Source organism: Anomaloglossus baeobatrachus, chromosome 3 (assembly GCF_048569485.1).
Source record: "Anomaloglossus baeobatrachus isolate aAnoBae1 chromosome 3, aAnoBae1.hap1, whole genome shotgun sequence".
Taxonomy (NCBI): domain Eukaryota; kingdom Metazoa; phylum Chordata; class Amphibia; order Anura; family Aromobatidae; genus Anomaloglossus; species Anomaloglossus baeobatrachus.
Window position 1 is genome coordinate 135,984,369 of NC_134355.1, and position 19,013 is coordinate 136,003,381.

Sequence of the window (19,013 nt, forward strand, 5' to 3'; positions counted from 1 at the left end):
GGGGCCTGGGGTCAATGATTCAACAGTGCCCGGGGCCTGAGTCACCGGTCTGGACTGTAAGGCTTCTAGTATCTTAGCAGACCATTTATCCATACTCTCAGACAGTTTGTCAGCAAATACTGCAAACTCCGTCCCTGTCACCTGGACAGTGGTAGCAGGTGGTTCCACCTGGGCCACCAGTAGCAGAGGCTCCGGCTGAGTAAGTGCCACAGGGGCCGAGCATTGCACACAATGAGGATCGGTGGAACCTGCCGGTAGTATAGCCGCACATGAGGTACAGGTTGCAAAGTAAGCCTGTGCTTTGGCACCCTTGCTTTTTGCGGACGACATGCTGTTGTCTCCTCTGAGTACAATCCAGGAGGGTATATAGCCAAAAATCAACAGTGCGACCGTACAGTGTAAATGTATAGCATATATATATATATATATATATATATATATATATATATATATATATATATATATATATATATATATATATATATATATATATATATATATATATATATATATATATATATATATATATATATATGTACACTTCGGCACTCAGTGGGGCCAGCACCACAGGTGCTGCTTACCGACCGCTCAAAGCGGTTGTGTGATCACCAGATTCCCTGCCTGGGCCTCCCAGAGCTGTGTTGTCTCTCCTCTCCAGCGTCAGAAGTGCTGACAGGAATGGCTGCCGGCGTTCTGTGGGGAGGAGGGGGCCGTGGGCGTGCCCTAGAAAGTGCGGGAATCTGATGCCCCACTGTGCTGAGTGAGGGGGGAGGAGGATACAAAGTATGCTCCAGCCCTCAGCGCTGACGTCCTGTGCAGCGTCCCGCCCTTCCCCTGACTGGCAGGCCTGGGGGCGGGAATATGCGATACTAGGCCGCAAAAGCCGGGGACTAAAGTTATAAGCGCGGCCGGCAAATAAGCGCGGTCGGCGCGGTAGTCCCCGGCGCACTAACACACCCAGCAGTGCTGCAGTGTGTATGGCACAAGCGCTCCATGCGCGGTCCCCCAAGGGGACACAGAGTACCTCACAGTAGCAGGGCCTTGTCCCTGACGATACCCGGCTCCTGTCCAGCAGATTCCCCAGGGGCTGCGGAGGGAGCACGGTCCCAGTGCCTGGAGACCGATTAGGATCCCACTTCACCCAGAGCCCATTAAGGGATGGGGAAGGAAAACAGCATGTGGCTCCTGCCTATGTACCCGCAATGGGTACCTCAACCTTAACAGCACCGCCGACCAGAGTGGGGTGAGAAGGGAGCATGCTGGGGGCCCTGTTATGGGCCCTCTTTTCTTCCATCCGACATAGTCAGCAGCTGCTGCTGACTAAGATGTGGAGCTATGCGTGCATGTGTGCCTCCTTCGCACAAAGCATAAAAACTGAGGAGCCCGTGAGGCACGGGGGGTGTATAGGCAGAAGGGGAGGGGCTTTACACTTTTAAGTGTAATACTTTGTGTGGCCTCCGGAGGCAGAAGCTATACACCCAATTGTCTGGGTCTCCCAATGGAGCGACAAAGAAAATAGGAAAAACTAAAGGGCAAAAACAACAATTGGCAGTGCCCTTAACGGGTAACCATCATTTTAATTTTTATTTCATAAATGAATAGTACACTTGAAAATAAGCAACTGTGTAATATATCTGATCAGAGACTTAGGGGTACTTTGCACGCTGCGACATCGCTAGCCGATGATAGCGATGCCAAGCGCGATAGTACCCGCCCCCGTCGCACATGCGATATCTTGTGATAGCTGCCGTAGCGAACACTATTGCTACGGCAGCTTCACACGCACTTACCAGCCCTGCGATGTCGCTCTGGCCGGCGACCCGCTTCCTTCCTAAGGGGGCGGGCGTGCGGCTTCACAGCGACGTCACACAGCAGGCGGCCAATAGAAGCGGAGGGGCGGATATGAGTGGGACGTAAACTTCCCGCCCACCTCCTTCCTTCCGCATAGCCGGTGGAGGCAGGTAAGGAGATGTTCCTCGCTCCTGCGGCTTCATACACAGCGATGTGTGCTGCCACAGGAACGAGGAACAACATCGTACCTGTCGCTGCAGCGAAATTATGAAAATGACCGACACTACACAGATCACTGATTTCCGACGCTTTTGCGATCATTTATCGGTGCTTCTAGGCTTTACACGTTGCGACGTCGTTATTGGCGCCGGATGTGCGTCACTTTCGGAGTAGCGATGTCGCAACGTGCAAAGTACCCCATATCCTTCTTTCTCTGACAGAATTGATCAGTTGTTATCAAAGTTCTAAATTCTGAGGTAAAATCTGTATTCAGTGAAGACTTTCCCATTACTGAGATAGATGGCAGCTGTTACTGGTGAGATACTATGTAGATAGAAGAGGGAGGAAGTGGTGGAGCTCTGCATCTATCTCCTACCTCTTGCTCCCTCCCTCTTTCCTTTGCCTCCCTCCCTCCCTTGCCTCTGGCTCCCTCCCTCTGCCTCCGGATCCCTCACTCCCTCAGCCTCTGTCTCCCTCTGCCTCCGGGCTCCCTCTCTACTGCTTGCTCCTCCGCTTTGCCGCTTGCTCCCTCCCTCAGCTGCTTGCTCCATCCCTCAGCCGCCAACTCCTCCCTCTGCCTCTAGCTTCTCCCTCTGCTACATAAAATCTCATCAGTAACAGCGGCCATCTCCTATCTCAGTAATGGGAAAGTCTTCACTGAATACAGATTTTACCTCAGAATTGAGAATGTTGATAATGACTGATCAATTCTGCCAGAGACAGAAGGAAATGTGTCTGAAAAAGATATATTACAATGTTTCTTATTTTCATGTGCACTATTGATTTATGGACTAAAAATTAAAATGACAGTTACTGTTTAAAGGGATTGATTTTATATTGTGATAGATGAGATGATGCCATAAATGTTTTTATATTATTTCTATTATTACAGGAGAAAGAAGCATTGGGGATTCAAAATGTTATTGTCTTCATTTTATTAAAAACCTTTTCATTTTACCTTATTTTTATTCCCCTTGGGGGACTTAAGCCTGTGATCACTTGCCTGCATGTTCTACATACTGCAATGCAACAATATATGATCAGAATTATGTTCTTCTATGAAGCGCAGCTCCATGCTGAGCTTCACAGAATGATAAATATAACAGTGATAACCATTGGTATCTGGTGCAATGGCGATTGGTGAGGAGACTGAATGGGGAAAGCAGAGTGGAATTGCTGGGGTCTGACAGGTATGTTTTTATTTTTGCTTTTAAGACAACCATTGGTCCGTTTTTTTAACTAAAAATGGGGGTCCAACCTCTTTAACATTATTTAGTATATCTCTGGATAGTACTTGATCAGAAGAAATAAATTATAATTATTACCTTCTAAAACGGAAGGAAATCTTCTGTTCATTGTATGCCGGAAATCTGACAGGCAAGCACAAGATTAATCAGATAGTATACAGACTGCAGAAGTATATAAAGACTTTTAATCATATAGTAAGCATGTAAATAAAATGGAATTAACTATGTCATTGTATGGCGTATACTATTTTTCTTTAAATGTATATTTCATCTACACAGTGCTTTCCATGGACAGCCCAGTGGCTCAGTGGTTAGCAATGTATACACCCTACAGTGATCAATGGTCCTGGATTCTAATCCCACTAAGAACATCTGTATGTTCTCCTGATGTTTGCATGGGATTCAACCTGGTCTCTTCCTACATGCCAAAGACATTAATAGGGAATTTATATAGCGAGTCCCAATGGGGACAGTGGTGGTAATATCTGTAAAGTACTACGGAATATGATGGTGATATATAAGTGAGTATAATAGGTGCAATTAAGGAATGCATCATGGTAGACGATGAGTTCATTGTATGCAGGAGATGAATGGATGTACAGCACATAAAAGAAGAAGTATTGAACATGTCACATTTTTTAAATATATTTCTAAAGGTGCTATTGACATGAATTTCTCACCAGTTGTCGGTAACAACCCATCCAATCCACACAGACAAAGGAATCAAATTATAGATGTCCATAAATTTGATGATGTGTAATTATGGGAAATGACACAGGGAAACATTTAAAACCCTCTGTTGATTATGACAGTTTCAAGACGCCTCCTGTATGGACACACTAGTTGCCTGCATTGCTCAGGTGTTATTTTAGACCATTCTCCCACACAAACACTCCATAACGTATCTGTGGGCTGCTTCTATGAACTCTGAGCTTTAGTTTCTTCCATAAATTTTCTATTGGATTCAGGTCAGATGATTGGCTGGACCGTTATAGTAGCTTTATTTTCTTTTTCTGGAACCAATTGAGAGTTTCCTTGGCTGTGTGTTTGGGATTATTGTCTTGCTGAAATGGCCATCCTTTCTTCATCTTCATCATCCTGGTAGATGGCAGCAGAGATTTATCAAGAATGACTTATTACATTTTTCCATTCCTCCTTCTTTCAATTACATGAAGTTTGCCAGTGCTATACACTGTGTGCAGAATTATTAGGCAAATTAGTATTTTGATCACGTCATACTTTGTATACATGTTGTGCTACTCCAAGCTGTATAGGCTTGAGAGCCAACTACCAATTAAGTAAATCAGGTGATGTGCATCTCTGTAATGAGGAGGGGTGTGGTGTAATGACATCAACACCGTATATAAGGTGTGCTTAATTATTAGGCAACTTCCTTTCCTTTGGCAAAATGGGTCAGAAGAGAGATTTGACGGGTTCTGAAAAGTCCAAAATTGTGAGATGTCCTGCAGAGGGATGCAGAAGTCTTGAAATTGCCACAATTTGAAGCGTGATCACCGAACAATCAAGCATTGGCAAATAGCCAACAGGGTCGCAAGAACCGTGTTGGTCAAAAAAGGCGCAAAATAACTGCCCATGAATTGAGGAAAATCAAGCGTGAAGCTACCAAGATGCCATATGCCACCAGTTTGGCCACATTTCAGAGCTGCAACGTTACTGGAGTATCAAAAAGCACAAGGTGTGCCATACTCAGGGACATGGCCAAGGTAAGGAAGGCTGAAAAACGACCACCTTTGAACAAGAAATATAAGATAAGACGTCAAGACTGGGCCAAGAAATATCTTAAGACTAATTTTTCAAAGGTTTTATGGACTGATGAAATGAGAGCGACTCTTGATGGACCAGATGGATGGGCCAGAGGCTGGATCAGTAAAGGGCAGAGAGCTCCACTCCGGCTCAGACGCCAGCAAGGTGGAGGTGGGGTACTGGTATGGGCTGGTATCATCAAAGATGAACTTGTGGGACATTTTCGGGTTGAGGATGGAGTGAAGCTCAACTCCCAGACCTACTGCCAGTTTCTGGAAGACAACTTCTTCAAGCAGCGGTACAGGAAGAAGTCGGTATTGTTCAAGAAAAACATGATTTTCATGCAGGACAATGCTCCATCACATGCATCCAACTACTCCACAGCCTGGCTAGCCAGTAAAGGTCTAAAAGATGAAAAAATAATGACATGGCCCCCTTGTTCACCTGATCTGAACCCCATAGAGAACCTGTGGTCCCTCATAAAATGTGAGATCTACAGGGAGGGAAAACAGTACACCTCTTGGAACAGTGTCTGGAGGCTGTGGTGGCTGCTGCACGCAATGTTGATCGTAAACAGATCAAGCAACTGACAGAATCTATGGATGGTAGGCTGTTGAGTGTCATCATAAAGCAAGGTGGCTATATCGGTCACTAATTGGGGTTTTGTTTTTGCATGTTAGAAATGTTTATTTCTAAATTTTGTGCAGTTATATTGGTTTACCTGGTGAAAATAAACAAGTAAGATGGGAATATATTTGTTTTTTATTAAGTTGTCTAATAATTCTGCACAGTAATAGTAACTTGCATAGACAGATATCCTCCTAAGATATCCAAATCTAAAAAAAAAAACCACTCCAACTTCCAAAAATATTAAGCTTTGACATTTATGAGTCTTTTGGGTTGATTGAGAACATAGTTGTTGATCAATAATAAAAAAATCCTCTAAAATACAACTTTCCTATTAATTCAGCACACAGTGTATATCTAAAAACAGCCCTACACCATGTTGTTCCCACCTCCAAAACGTCACTTTTGGTATGCTGTGTTGGGGTGATATGCAGTTCCTTTTGGCCTCCAAACATGGGGTGTATTATGGCATCTAAACAGTTCAATTTTGGTGTCATATGACCAGACTATATTTTCCCAGTATTTCACAGACTTGTCTAAATGTTGCGGAGCAAACTTTAATAGTACTTGAACATGCTTTTTGTTCAGCAATAAAATCTTCATGGTGATCGTGCATACCGGTCATGGAGGTTAAGTGCATTACTTATTGTTTTGTTTGAAACTATTGTACCTGCTGATTCCAGTGCTCACTGGAACCTTCAGTAGTTTAGAAATTCTTCTGTAACCAATACCATCACAATATGTTTGCAACAATAAGGTCGTGAAGATCTTGATCACTGGTTTTACCCACCATGAGATGTTTCTTGTGTGGAACTTTGGTAATGAGACACCTTTTTATATGCCATGAGTTGAGCCAGCTGATATTTTTCATTAAGTGGCAGGATTGCTTTCTAATTACTGATAGATTTCAGCTGGTCTCATGACATCCATGGCTTTTGCAAAAAGGTATTTCTAAAGATCGTTTCTTATATGATAATGAGGCAAGCGACTAGTCGCAAGGGCGTTAATTTCCTTGCGTAGTCGGCCCACATAGCATGTTAGCACGCCCCTGTGGGCGTACCAAGATGCTAATGAATGCGCAGCGACGCCACACATACCTCACTACTGATGGCGGCCGGCAGAGGCTGAATGCGTACTGCACATGATTTGGAGTCCTCAGCACTTCCGGTCATGCGCACTATACCTCACTGAATCCGGGAAACTTACACCCAGCATCAGTTTAGTGCGCATGATCGGAAGTCCTGGGGTCTCTGGATCATGCCCAGTGCGCATCCATCCTCCTCCGGCTGCCGTCAATAGTAAGGTATGTGCGGCGTCGCTGCGCATTCATTAGCATGTTAGTACACCCACAGGGGCATGCTAACATGCTACGTGGGCCGACTAGCCAAGGGAAGTAACGCCCTTGCGACTAGTCGCTGGCCTCATAAGCATACCATATGTGATCTTTAGAAATAATTTTTCTAAAGCTCTCTTTATCTAGTGTATACAGGGACGGTTAGGCAGGGATTAGCAATATACACCCAGAACTGCTTGTGGTTCTGCCTGCATATTGCACCTGACAGGTTCCCTTTTAATGCTTTTTCACTGTGTCATTTCTCATTATTACACTTGACTAAATTTATGGACATTTATGGTTTGACTTCTTTGCCTGTGTGGTGTGGATTGGATGGATTCTTTCCAACATCTGATGATGAATTCATGGCAATGGCACATTTAGGCCTCTTTCACATGTCCGTGCAAAATACTAACTTTTTGCATGGTCAGTGTTAAAGGTGCGTATGTGTGTATTTTACATGTGCTGTCCTTTTTGCTATCAGGGTGGTATCTGGATAGCACACGGACAGTATGAGCTGGTATACTTACCTGTCGCCGGTGCTGCTGTTACTTCTGAGTCAGCGGTGAGTACAGTGAATATGCAATGAGCATAATGAGCGGGACCCGGAAGCAAGTGACAGCAGCGCCAGAGACCGCAGCAGCGGAGAGAGGTACGTATAAAAATGCTTTACTTTTATGTCACTTGTGTTTTCTCTGGTACGTGTCACACTGATGTCACATGGATCACATCAATGTGCAGTCTGTGTGACATCCGTGCTAATGGAGAAAAACGGACATGTCGCCATGTAGATAACAAGGACATACATTGCTCCACACGGACCATGTCACAACATGGACGTGTGCGCAGACCCATTGATTTTAATTGGTCTACGTGAGTCTGTGTCGGAAACACGGATGTATGAAGGAAACGTTAGAAATATATTTAGTTACCAACCTGGTGACGTGTTCAATACTTATTTCACCCGTTGTACATGCATCAGTCTATCAGTCCCTGCAGAATAAGGAGGCGAGAGGAAGGAACACAAAAATCCACCCGACACACAGGTATGGGCAGATTGTATTCTCTCATCACTCGTTAGCTTATAGCGTAAAATGTTTTAGTACAGTTTTGGTCCATTGGTGAGTGCACTTATGCGCCTTGTAAGCTGCCTTTGCTGACAGATCCATTTCAAATACTGTCGAAACACCCATATGACAGCTAAAATACACCCGGAAATTCTGGCTGACATAACGCAGTTGTACTATCATGAACAAAGCAAAACAGAGTGTCCAGGCGCAGGCGCAGTGGGTTCTGTGTAGGACTTAGAAAATATAAGAGTCAGTGGAATCGCGCAGGCGCAGTGGGTTCTGTATCAGACTTAAAGAATATATGAGTCTGACACAGAACCCACTGCGTCTGCGCGATTCCACGACTTATATTTTTTCTAAGTCACACACAGAACACAGTGCGCATGCGCCGGTTTCCGTCGTATAGGTTGTGTGACGTTTGCTCACCATGAGACCACGTTTGCGCGGCTCTTACAATAATCCCCATGCCTGCGCACACTGCATTGCCAGGTGTCCATCCCCCCCTCTCATCCAGGAGGCCAGCTATTTAAACTCCAATTTCACGCTGTATACAGCTCACAGACAGATCAGCTGGGACACAGGCGCGGGAGCCCCCTTGCTACAACACACCAGAGGTAAACCTTTATATTCACAGCATACTTCTCTCTTGGCACCATATATAATCTTATAGTATATTGACTCTAACCCTTACATAGATCTATGGGTTACCATGATTAGATGCTTGCTCCTATTTATTATTGTTCAATTATTTTGCGTATACATCTGTTTATATATGTATATATGTACCGTATATATATCAACTCTAATGCTTGCACAGTGTCTATATTAATGTTTATATTTTTTTTTACTTTCAGCGACTTTTTTGGAAAAAGACCAAATAGATGGAAACGTCCCTGTGTCTCTATTTCCTGTACCCTCAACTATCCATCACCTGTCTATGTAACTAAATAAATACTATTGCATGAAGTCCTTTGAAGAGTGCGGTGAACTTTATAATTGAGTAGTATTGGGGATTCAACATCCCGTCTACCAGCACCTACATACAGGGCTGTGTGCACACTAACTATTCCTGAAACTAGTGTTCATCAGTCACTTTGAAATATGGAAAAATAAATATAAATTCTAAAGCTTTTCCTATATATTGCAATGTTCATCACGGACTGCATATGGATGACGTGTGCTGCCAGTGATTTTTCAGGGACCCATAGATGTGAATGAGTTATTTTGATCCATGACTCATTAAAATCTATGGATTCATTTTGATCCATGATCCATTACATAAGGATATGTGAACAGCCCCATAGATTATAATGGGTGCACGTTCTATTTGTGAGAAGCAGGTACATAAAAAACAGACGTCTGAATGAGGCCTATGGACGTATAATGAGACAGGAGGCCTCAGTATTTGACCAGTTTAGCATCATCTTGATATCCTTTGGATTTATGCGTACCGCCCCTGCAGCAGTCGAACTGCTCAGATCCGGGGTTGCTGTGGCTCAAGGGTCTCCGAACCCGGGGGCTTGTGGCCACTTCGAAAAGTAAAAGGGGAATATTTACAAAAGAGAGTTTGTGAAGCCACCCGTGGTTCGTGGTAAGGGGAGTACTGCGGCTGCCCAGGGGAGATGGAGCGGGGCAGCCAGATGATGTTCCCTCCACGGGCAGGGGAGACCCCAAGACTCTACAGAATAGGTAAGAGGATGGCGTGGTGCGGGCTGTGTGGGCAGGCAGGACGCAGGGGAGAGCAGCGTACTCACGCAGGCCGTGTGGATGTTGATGCAATTATTAAGCAGACCCTGACACAGGAGTAAACCAAGTCTCTGGGTGCCGCTGCCACTCTGGGGAGCTCGTCCGGGAATCCGTCCCCGTTGGTATTGCTGATGGTTCTGGACCTACCTCCATGAACTATGTTTAGATGTTTCTGAGTGACCCCTTGTTAGGGCCAGATGGACGGGTAGACCCTGGAGGTGGATCCACTGGGCCGAACTCCCGGATGAGGGAAAGGAGTCCGGTAGCCGGAGCACTGTAGGTATTAGGACAGTCCGTGCACTGGGAGAAAACGGAGAAGTCCCTGGGATCACGAGGTCACTGATGGTGGTCCGGGTGACGGAGCTCTGGTTCGGAAGCCGTGATGGTGTCAGGCGGGGTCCGGAACCGATGGAGCGAGATGACAGGTCACCGCAGGGATCCGAGATGGTACGGACTGTCAGGATGGCAGATGGGCAGCGTTCGGGGTTCGAGGTACCGCAGGACCGGATGGCGATGCAGGATCGGCTCTAGGAGACAGAGAGGTAAGTATCTCACAGAACACAAGGAGACCTGACTCCTCGCTTGGGAAAACACGAAGAACAGGCCCCGCTCCCTTGGACATTAACCCCCTATATACCCTGTACCTGTGTGCATCATTTCCTGTTAATTGACACTGGCCCTTTAAGAAAGTGTCAGTGACCGCGCGCGCGCCCTAATGCGCATGCGCGCGGCCCGGGTGCCAGAAGCCAGGGCAGGAAGCTGAGAAGAGGACGCAGGGAAGCCGGCCAGGGACTGGGAAGCCGTCGGGCGCCGGGAGCGGAGACCAGGGGGCCTGGGAAGTACGGGCACCGGAGGCTGGAGAGCGGGGAGCGTGGCAGGTGAGCCGGGGAACGGAGCAGAGGACCCGGGGAGCGTGACAGTACCCCCCCACCCCACGCCCCCCTCCCCGCAACCGGGACAGGAAGGCACGGATCAGAGGAGTGCCCACGTTCTCCTTGGGCTCCCAGGACCTATCCTCAGGACCATACCCTTCCCAGTCCACCAGGAAGAACTGCCGACCACGTACGGTCTTCATGGCCACGATATCTCTTACCGCATAGATGTCGTCCTCAGCAATAGGAGGAGGAGCCGGACTGGCGGCAGCGGAGAAGGGACCAAGGACAACCGGCTTGAGCAGAGAGACGTGGAAGGAGTTGGGTATTCTCATCGTGGCCGGGAGCTGCAGTTTGTAGGAGACCTCATTGATCTTGCCGAGGACTTTAAACGGTCCGATGTAGCGATGTCCCAGCTTGTAGGATGGTATCTTCAGTCGGATGTACTTGGAAGCAAGCCAGACGAGATCTCCCGGAGAGAAACACGGAGGATCCAGGCGTCTCTTGTCCGCGTGTCTCTTCATCCGCAGGGTTGCCCGTGCAAGGGACGCCTTAACTGAGTCCCAAATGGTTGTAAAGTCACGGAGTACTGCATCAGCAGCAGGGATGTCCGAGGATGAGGATACAGGCAATGGGACAGACGGCTGAAGTCCGTAGACGACATGGAAGGGAGAACTGGAGGAGGACTCACTGACGTGGTGATTATGGGAGAATTCAGCCCAAGGAAGAAGCGTGGACCAATCGTCATGATGGGCGTTGACGTAGTGTCGTAAGAAAGAGGTCAATATCTGATTGACCCGTTCCACTTGGCCGTTCGACTGAGGGTGGTAGGCCGAAGAAAAGTCCAGAGTCACTCCCAGATGTTTGCAGAGAGCCCTCCAGAAGCGGGAGGTGAACTGAGTTCCTCTGTCGGACACAATGTGTGATGGAAAGCCATGCAAGCGGAAGATGTGTTGTATATATGCGTCCGCGAGTTCCTGAGCAGAGGGCAGTCCAGCCATAGGAACGAAATGGGCCATTTTAGAGAACCGATCCACCACGACCCATATGACTGTGTGTCCGGAGGACAATGGCAAGTCTGTAATAAAGTCCATCGCTATGTGTTGCCAGGGAACTGAGGGTATGGGCAGAGGCAGAAGACGGCCGTATGGCAGGTGTTTGGGTGTCTTGTTCCGGGCACAGGAGGAGCAGGCAGAGACAAAAGAGGCGACGTCCGTGCGAAGGGATGGCCACCAGTAATGACGTACAATAGCAGTCCATGTTTTCTTCTGACCTGCATGACCGGCTGTTTTCGAGGCATGGCCCCAGTGTAACACTTTTTGCCTATCAGTCTCAGAGACATAGGTCTTCCCGGGCGGTATCTGGGCCAGGGTGACAGGAGCCACCGGAATAATCTTACTTGGACAGATGATAGGTTGAGATGTCTCTTCCTCCTGTTCCACGGGCACGAAAGACCTAGACAAGGCATCAGCGCGTACATTCTTGTTCGCGGGTCGGAAATGAAGCTGGAAGTCGAACAGGGCAAAGAACAAGGACCACCTGGCTTGCCGTGGGTTCAGTCGCTGAGCAGTCCGCAGGTATTCCAGGTTTTTGTGGTCCGTGTACACAATGACAGGGTACACTGCCCCTTCCAGAAGATAGCGCCATTCCTCCAGAGCCAGTTTGACTGCCAATAGCTCTCGGTCACTGATGGTGTAATTGCGTTCAGGCGCGGAGAAGCTCTTGGAGAAGAAACCGCACGTCACCATCTTCCCGGAGGAGGACTTCTGCATGAGCACTGCTCCGGCTCCCGAGGAGGAGGCATCCACCTCCAAGATGAACTGGCGGTTTAACTCTGGACGGTGGAGTACAGGAGAGGAGGCAAAGGCTTGCTTAAGAGCGCCAAACGCGGCGTCGGCCGCAGGTGACCAGTCCTTTGGATTAGCCCCCTTCTTGGTCAAGGCGGAGAGAGGAGCAGTCAGAGCCGAGAAGTGAGGAATGAACTGGCGGTAATAGTTAGCGAATCCCAGAAAGCGTTGGATTGCCTTCAGTCCAGAAGGGGGAGGCCAGTTGAGAATGGAGGAGACCTTCTTTGGATCCATCTGTAGTCCGGTATCGGTGATGAGGTACCCCAGGAAGGGGAGAGAAGACTGTTCGAAGACGCACTTCTCGTACTTGGCGTACAGACGATTCTCTCTCAGTCTTTGTAGAACCAGTTGCACGTTCTCTCGGTGGGTCTGGAGGTCCGGAGAGAAGACAAGGATGTCATCCAGATATACCACCACACAGACGTAGAGAAGGTCTCGAAACACATCGTTCACTAATTCTTGGAAGACTGCTGGTGCGTTACACAGGCCGAAGGGCATCACGCAGTATTCATAGTGCCCATCGCGAGTGTTGAACGCGGTCTTCCATTCATCCCCTGAGCGGATACGGACCAGGTTGTAGGCACCCCGAAGATCCAACTTGGTGAACACACGAGCTCCTCTGAGCCAATCAAACAATTCGGGGATGAGCGGCAGGGGGTACTTGTTTTTCACGGTGATTAGGTTCAATCCCCGGTAGTCTATACATGGGCGTAGGTCACCCTCTTTCTTCTTTACGAAGAAAAAGCCTGCTCCAGCAGGAGAGGAGGATCTCCGGATGAATCCCTTAGCCAGGCTCTCTGTGATGTACGTAGACATGGCCCTTGTTTCGGCTGGAGACAGTGGATATATCCGTCCTCGAGGTGGTGTAGTTCCCGGGAGCAGGTCAATGGCACAATCATAAGGACGATGTGGCGGAAGTACTTCGGACTCCTTCTTATCAAATACGTCCACGAAGGACCAATAGGCTGAGGGCAGTCCCGGTAGGGACTCGGGAACCGGAGGTCGCCGGATGGGTTGTATGGTCTTCAGACATCTCTCATGGCAAGAAGACCCCCATCGAGTGATATCGCCAGTGCCCCAGCTGACTGAAGGCTCGTGTGTCCGCAACCAGGGAAGGCCCAGAAGGATTGGATGTGACATATGTGGGAGGACATAGAGAGCGATGTTCTCGGTGTGCAGAGCACCGATACGCAGTTCAAGCGGCTTGGTGATCCAGGAGATGGTGTCAGAGAGGGGTCTCCCATCCACAGAGGCTATCACGAGGGGTTTGTCAAGTGGAGTAACAGGCACCTGGTACTTGTCCACCGTGGCCTGCTGGATGAAATTGCCTGCTGCCCCAGAATCGAGGTACGCCTCAGCCGTAAACCGCGTCTCTCCCGTTGTCACTTGCACAGTCCATGTAACTGGGTCTGAGAGAGTCCCAGCACCTAGGGTGGCCTCTCCTACCAACCCTAGGCTTTGGAGTTTCCCGGTCTCTCTGGACAGGCGCGTAGCAGGTGTGTGCCCTCTCCGCAGTAAAAGCAAAGACCCTTGGCGAGCCGCTCTGCTCGACGTTGTTCAGACTGTCGCACACGGTCGATCTGCATGGGCTCATGGACGGAGACACCAGAGGCCGTTGACTGGAGTACGGCGGGCTTCTGAGGAGGAGAGGAATGCCGAACCGGACGTCTCTCACGGGATACCTCTTTAGACCGCTCCTGAAAGCGTATGTCTACTCGAGTCGCTAGGGTAATCAGGGCGTCCAGGGTGGACGGTACATCACGTCCAGCCAGCTCATCTTTGATTCGACCTGATAGTCCTTCCCAGAAGGCGGCGGTTAGGGCCTCGTTATTCCACCCGAGTTCTGAAGCCAAGGTGCGGAAACGGATGGCGTATTGACCCACCGTCAGTGTTCCCTGACGTAACCGGAGAAGTGATGACGCAGACGCGGAGGCGCGTCCGGGTTCGTCAAAGGTGCTGCGAAAGGCCTGCAGGAACTCCTGGAGGTTCTTGGTCATAGGTTCCTCCTTCTCCCACAAGGGGTTCATCCACGCCAGTGCCTCGCCCTCTAGGTGAGACATGATGAAGGCGACCTTGGCTTGGTCGGAGGCAAACAGATGTGGCAGCTGCGTGAAATGGAGGGAGCATTGGTTTATAAACCCCCTGAAGGTCTTGGGATCTCCAGCGTACCGGGGTGGTGAGGCCAGACGCAGTCTGGAAGCATCCGAAGAGGCAGCCACGGGAGCGGGGGTCGTGGCTTGACTAGTGGAGGCTCGGGATGTTGAAGACGTGACTGCCGCTTGTAGCGTGGTCAGGCGGGTGTCCACGGAAGTCATAAAGTTCAGCATGCGGGTCTGGACTTCACGCTGGCGTTGGAGTTCCTCTTGCAAGGCCGCTAGTGCTTCGGCGGGATCCATGGCCTGTTCTTACTGTTAGGGCCAGATGGACGGGTAGACCCTGGAGGTGGATCCACTGGGCCGAAATCCCGGATGAGGGAAAGGAGTCCGGTAGCCGGAGCACTGTAGGTATTAGGACAGTCCGTGCACTGGGAGAAAACGGAGAAGTCCCTGGGATCACGAGGTCACTGATGGTGGTCCGGGTGACGGAGCTCTGGTTCGGAAGCCGTGATGGTGTCAGGCGGGGTCCGGAACCGATGGAGCGAGATGACAGGTCACCGCAGGGATCCGAGATGGTACAGACTGTCAGGATGGCAGATGGGCAGCGTTCGGGGTTCGAGGTACCGCAGGACCGGATGGCGATGCAGGATCGGCTCTAGGAGACAGAGAGGTAAGTATCTCACAGAACACAAGGAGACCTGACTCCTAGCTTGGGAAAACACGAAGAACAGGCCCTGCTCCCTTGGACATTAACCCCCTATATACCCTGTACCTGTGTGCATCATTTCCTGTTAATTGACACTGGCCCTTTAAGAAAGTGTCAGTGACCGCGCGCGCGCCCTAATGCGCATGCGCGCGGCCCGGGTGCCAGAAGCCAGGGCAGGAAGCTGAGAAGAGGACGCAGGGGAGCCGGCCAGGGACTGGGAAGCCGTCGGGCGCCGGGAGCGGAGACCAGGGGGCCTGGGAAGTACGGGCACCGGAGGCTGGAGAGCGGGGAGCGTGGCAGGTGAGCCGGGGAACGGAGCAGAGGACCCGGGGAGCGTGACACCCCTCAGCCTGAAGCTTTCGGGGTCTCGCTCCCTACAATTAAATAAAGGAGCTGTGCTCTCGATGGCTGACACTTGGGATTTCAGTGGGCCGTATAAGCTGGAAAGCCCTAGCCCCCTCGTTGTGTTGGTGCCTTCAATCTAGGAGCTCTTGGGGAAAGTTCATAAAGAGACTATCCTCCACAGGTTAAATATCAGGTGGGGTAAAGCTACTCCCTGATCTAGCGTTCAGTACCTTGCCGTGCTCGGTACCGGTCCAGTTACTGGACTTTCAGGTGCCAACCGTTCTCCAAAACTAAGTCTGGGCACCCTCTTTCAATACCCTGCGACCGGGTCTCTGACTCCTCCAGTCCCAGACCACCTTCTGCGACCTAACCAAAGTCTCCCAGGGAGCTACAACTCCCCCAGCTCCTCACTCTCTGAGGGCTCCTACTCAACTGACTATGTCCCTCCCACCAGTCTGCCTGACCCCTGGGCGGGTGGCCTTTTTCCAGCTAGACCACCCACTTTTGTGCCTGAGAGGGTGTGGTGTGAGGTGTGTCTAGGATTTGTGTGCTGATGGGAACAATACCAGAGTTAGGATCCCGGAACCATGGAGGATGAGTTCTGCACCATAAGAAAAAGGAGTGCAGTTCCCTGTGACACCCAGATAAGGTCAGGGGCGTCACATATGCAATAACTAAGATCTATTTTTTGGTTCTGTGTAATAAATATATTTAAGTATCAAGTAATCCATATCTATCTATCTATCTATCTATCTATCTATATATATACACACATATACATACATACACACACACACATCTCTCTATCCATCTATGTCTAATATAATATATATATTATATATATATATATATATATATATATATATATATATATATAATATAAATATATATATATTTTTTTTTCAAACAAACCTTAACTAATTGTATTTTTTGCACAACAGTGACCTCTAGTGGTAGATTCTACAAACTTCCATTTCTGGAATCTTTCACTTCAGTTAATGATTTCAGTGAATATTCTTCCCTGCCTTTTGCATTTTTCAGTATATGTGGTATACACACACGTATTTACTATGTGGATGGCATGTTGAAGAGCAATGTTCTTAGCTTATCCCCTAATTATTTTCTTAATGTATTATCTGCTTACTTATTGTAATTGTTCTCAAATAAAAATATATTTTTAATCAAAATTGATGTTTTGGCTATTAACGCTATACACGTTCTGTAGGTGTTATCAGTATTTGCACCTGTGTTTTCATTCATTATATGTTTGTTAGGAAAAATTGATCAATTTTTACACTTTAGAAAATAATAGCAATAAATGTAAATATAAATGCAAAACAAATGCATTTCTATTTAAAGCATTGCACATAGACACGGGCGCATTCTATGTGTAAAATGGATGGAAAAAGCGCATGCTGTATTTTAAAAAATGGATTTGAGAAAATGTTTATAAGAACAGCCCTGTATTTCAATCTGGGTAAAATGAATGAGATGTGGATGACAAATGTGCTTGTGTGAAACAAGTCTTAGGCTGCTTTCACACATCCGTTTTTTGCCGTCGGGCACAACCCGGCGAAAAAACTGATGTGACGAAAAAACGGATCCGTCACATCAGTTCTTTCCATGTGTTCCTTCCGTTTTTCGACGTTGGATTCAGTCATATGCCGGATGACGACGGATCCGGTGCACATAGGCTTCCATTATAGAACATGCCGGACGTCACAGAATCCGGCGTGGTACGTTTTTTTGCCGGAGACAAAAAATGTTGCATGCTGGACGGCAACTGGACGAAAAAATTACGCCGGATGACGCATGCAACGCAAGGCTATCCGGCACAATCTGGCGCTCATATAAGTCTATGGGGAATAAAACGGATCTGACGCCGGATCCGTTTTATCCACAATTTGCCGGATTGTGCCTGATGGCAAAAAACGGATGTGTGAAAGCAGCCTTAGGCTTTGTTCACATGTCCGTTTATTTTTTTTTCATTTGTCTGTTCCCTTTAGAAATGACAAATGGAATTAGCGTCCTGTGCACTCCTGCTTGAAACGGAAGCAGAGGGTCCATAGATTTCTATTAGGGATCAGTCTGTTTTTCGTTTATTTTTAGAACAAAGAAAAAAAAAAGTTCTGTTTGTAGGATTTTTTTTTCCCAGAAAAAAACCCTAAGAACACAACAACAAACAGAAACTAGATTGAGCCGCATAGAAATAAATGGGCCCCTCTGCTTCCACTTGAAACAGAAATGTACATGACGTTAATTCTGTTTATGTTTTCTAAAAAGAAAAGACAAATGGAAAACATAAATGGACATGTGAACAGATATTAAATTATATATTTGTAAATTGAGAAAACCTGTAATCAGCCGAACCTTGGCTTGAATCCATTTTGAAGTACAGCAGATATGCGCCAATGACACCAGCAAGTTCAAGGGCCAGCACCCCCTTCACAAGGTTGGTATTAAGCTTCACCTGTTAGCAAGAAAATAGTAGAAGTGACCATTTTTGTTTTTTATCATTCTTTTGAAAAGCACAAGTATGGGGGCATCTGTGGTGGGCAGACACTGCTACGGGGGCATCAATGGTGGGCAGACACTGCTACGGGGGACCTGAGGTGGGCAGACACTGCTACGGGGGACCTGAGGTGGGCAGACACTGCTACGGGGGACCTGAGGTGGGCAGACACTGCTACGGGGGACCTGAGGTGGGCAGACACTGCTATGGGGGACCTGCGGTGGGCAGACACTGCTACGGGGGACCTGCGGTGGGCAGACACTGCTACGGGGGACCTGCGGTGGGCAGACACTGCTACATGGGGACCTGCGGTGGGCAGACACTGCTACGGGGGACCTGCGGTGGGCAGACACTGCTACGGGGGACCTGAGGTGGGCAGACACTGCTACGGGGGACCTGAGGTGGGCAGACACTGCTACGGGGGACCTGAGGTGGGCAGACACTGCTACGGTTGACCTGCGGTGGGCAGACACTGCTACGGGGGACCTGCGGTGGGCAGACACTGCTACGGGAGACCTGTGATGGGCAGACACTGCTACGGGGAACCTGCGGTGGGCAGACACTGCTACGGGGGACCTGCGGTGGGCAGACACTGCTACGGGGGACCTGCGGTGGGCAGACACTGCTACGGGGGTCCTGCGGTGGGCAGACACTGCTACGGGGGTCCTGCGGTGGGCAGACACTGCTACGGGGGTCTTGCGGTGGGCAGACACTGCTACGGGGGACCTGCGGTGGGCAGACACTGCTACGGGGGACCTGCGGTGGGCAGACACTGCTACGGGGGACCTGCGGTGGGCAGACACTGCTACGGGGGTCCTGCGGTGGGCAGACACTGCTA

At 48.7% G+C, this 19,013-nt stretch overlaps 1 protein-coding gene across 1 annotated transcript in view; it reads right to left on the minus strand.

The window, feature by feature from the left end:
- CEBPZOS (CEBPZ opposite strand) overlaps positions 1-19,013 on the minus strand; it is a 38,154-nt gene that overhangs the window by 18,472 nt on the left and 669 nt on the right. Inside the window, exons 2-3 of the mRNA XM_075338142.1 lie at positions 18,034-18,133; positions 3,336-3,380 (exon numbers count right to left, since the gene is read on the minus strand). Coding sequence (XP_075194257.1) covers positions 3,336-3,380; positions 18,034-18,133 — 145 coding nt within the window. The remainder of the gene's footprint in view (positions 1-3,335; positions 3,381-18,033; positions 18,134-19,013) is intronic.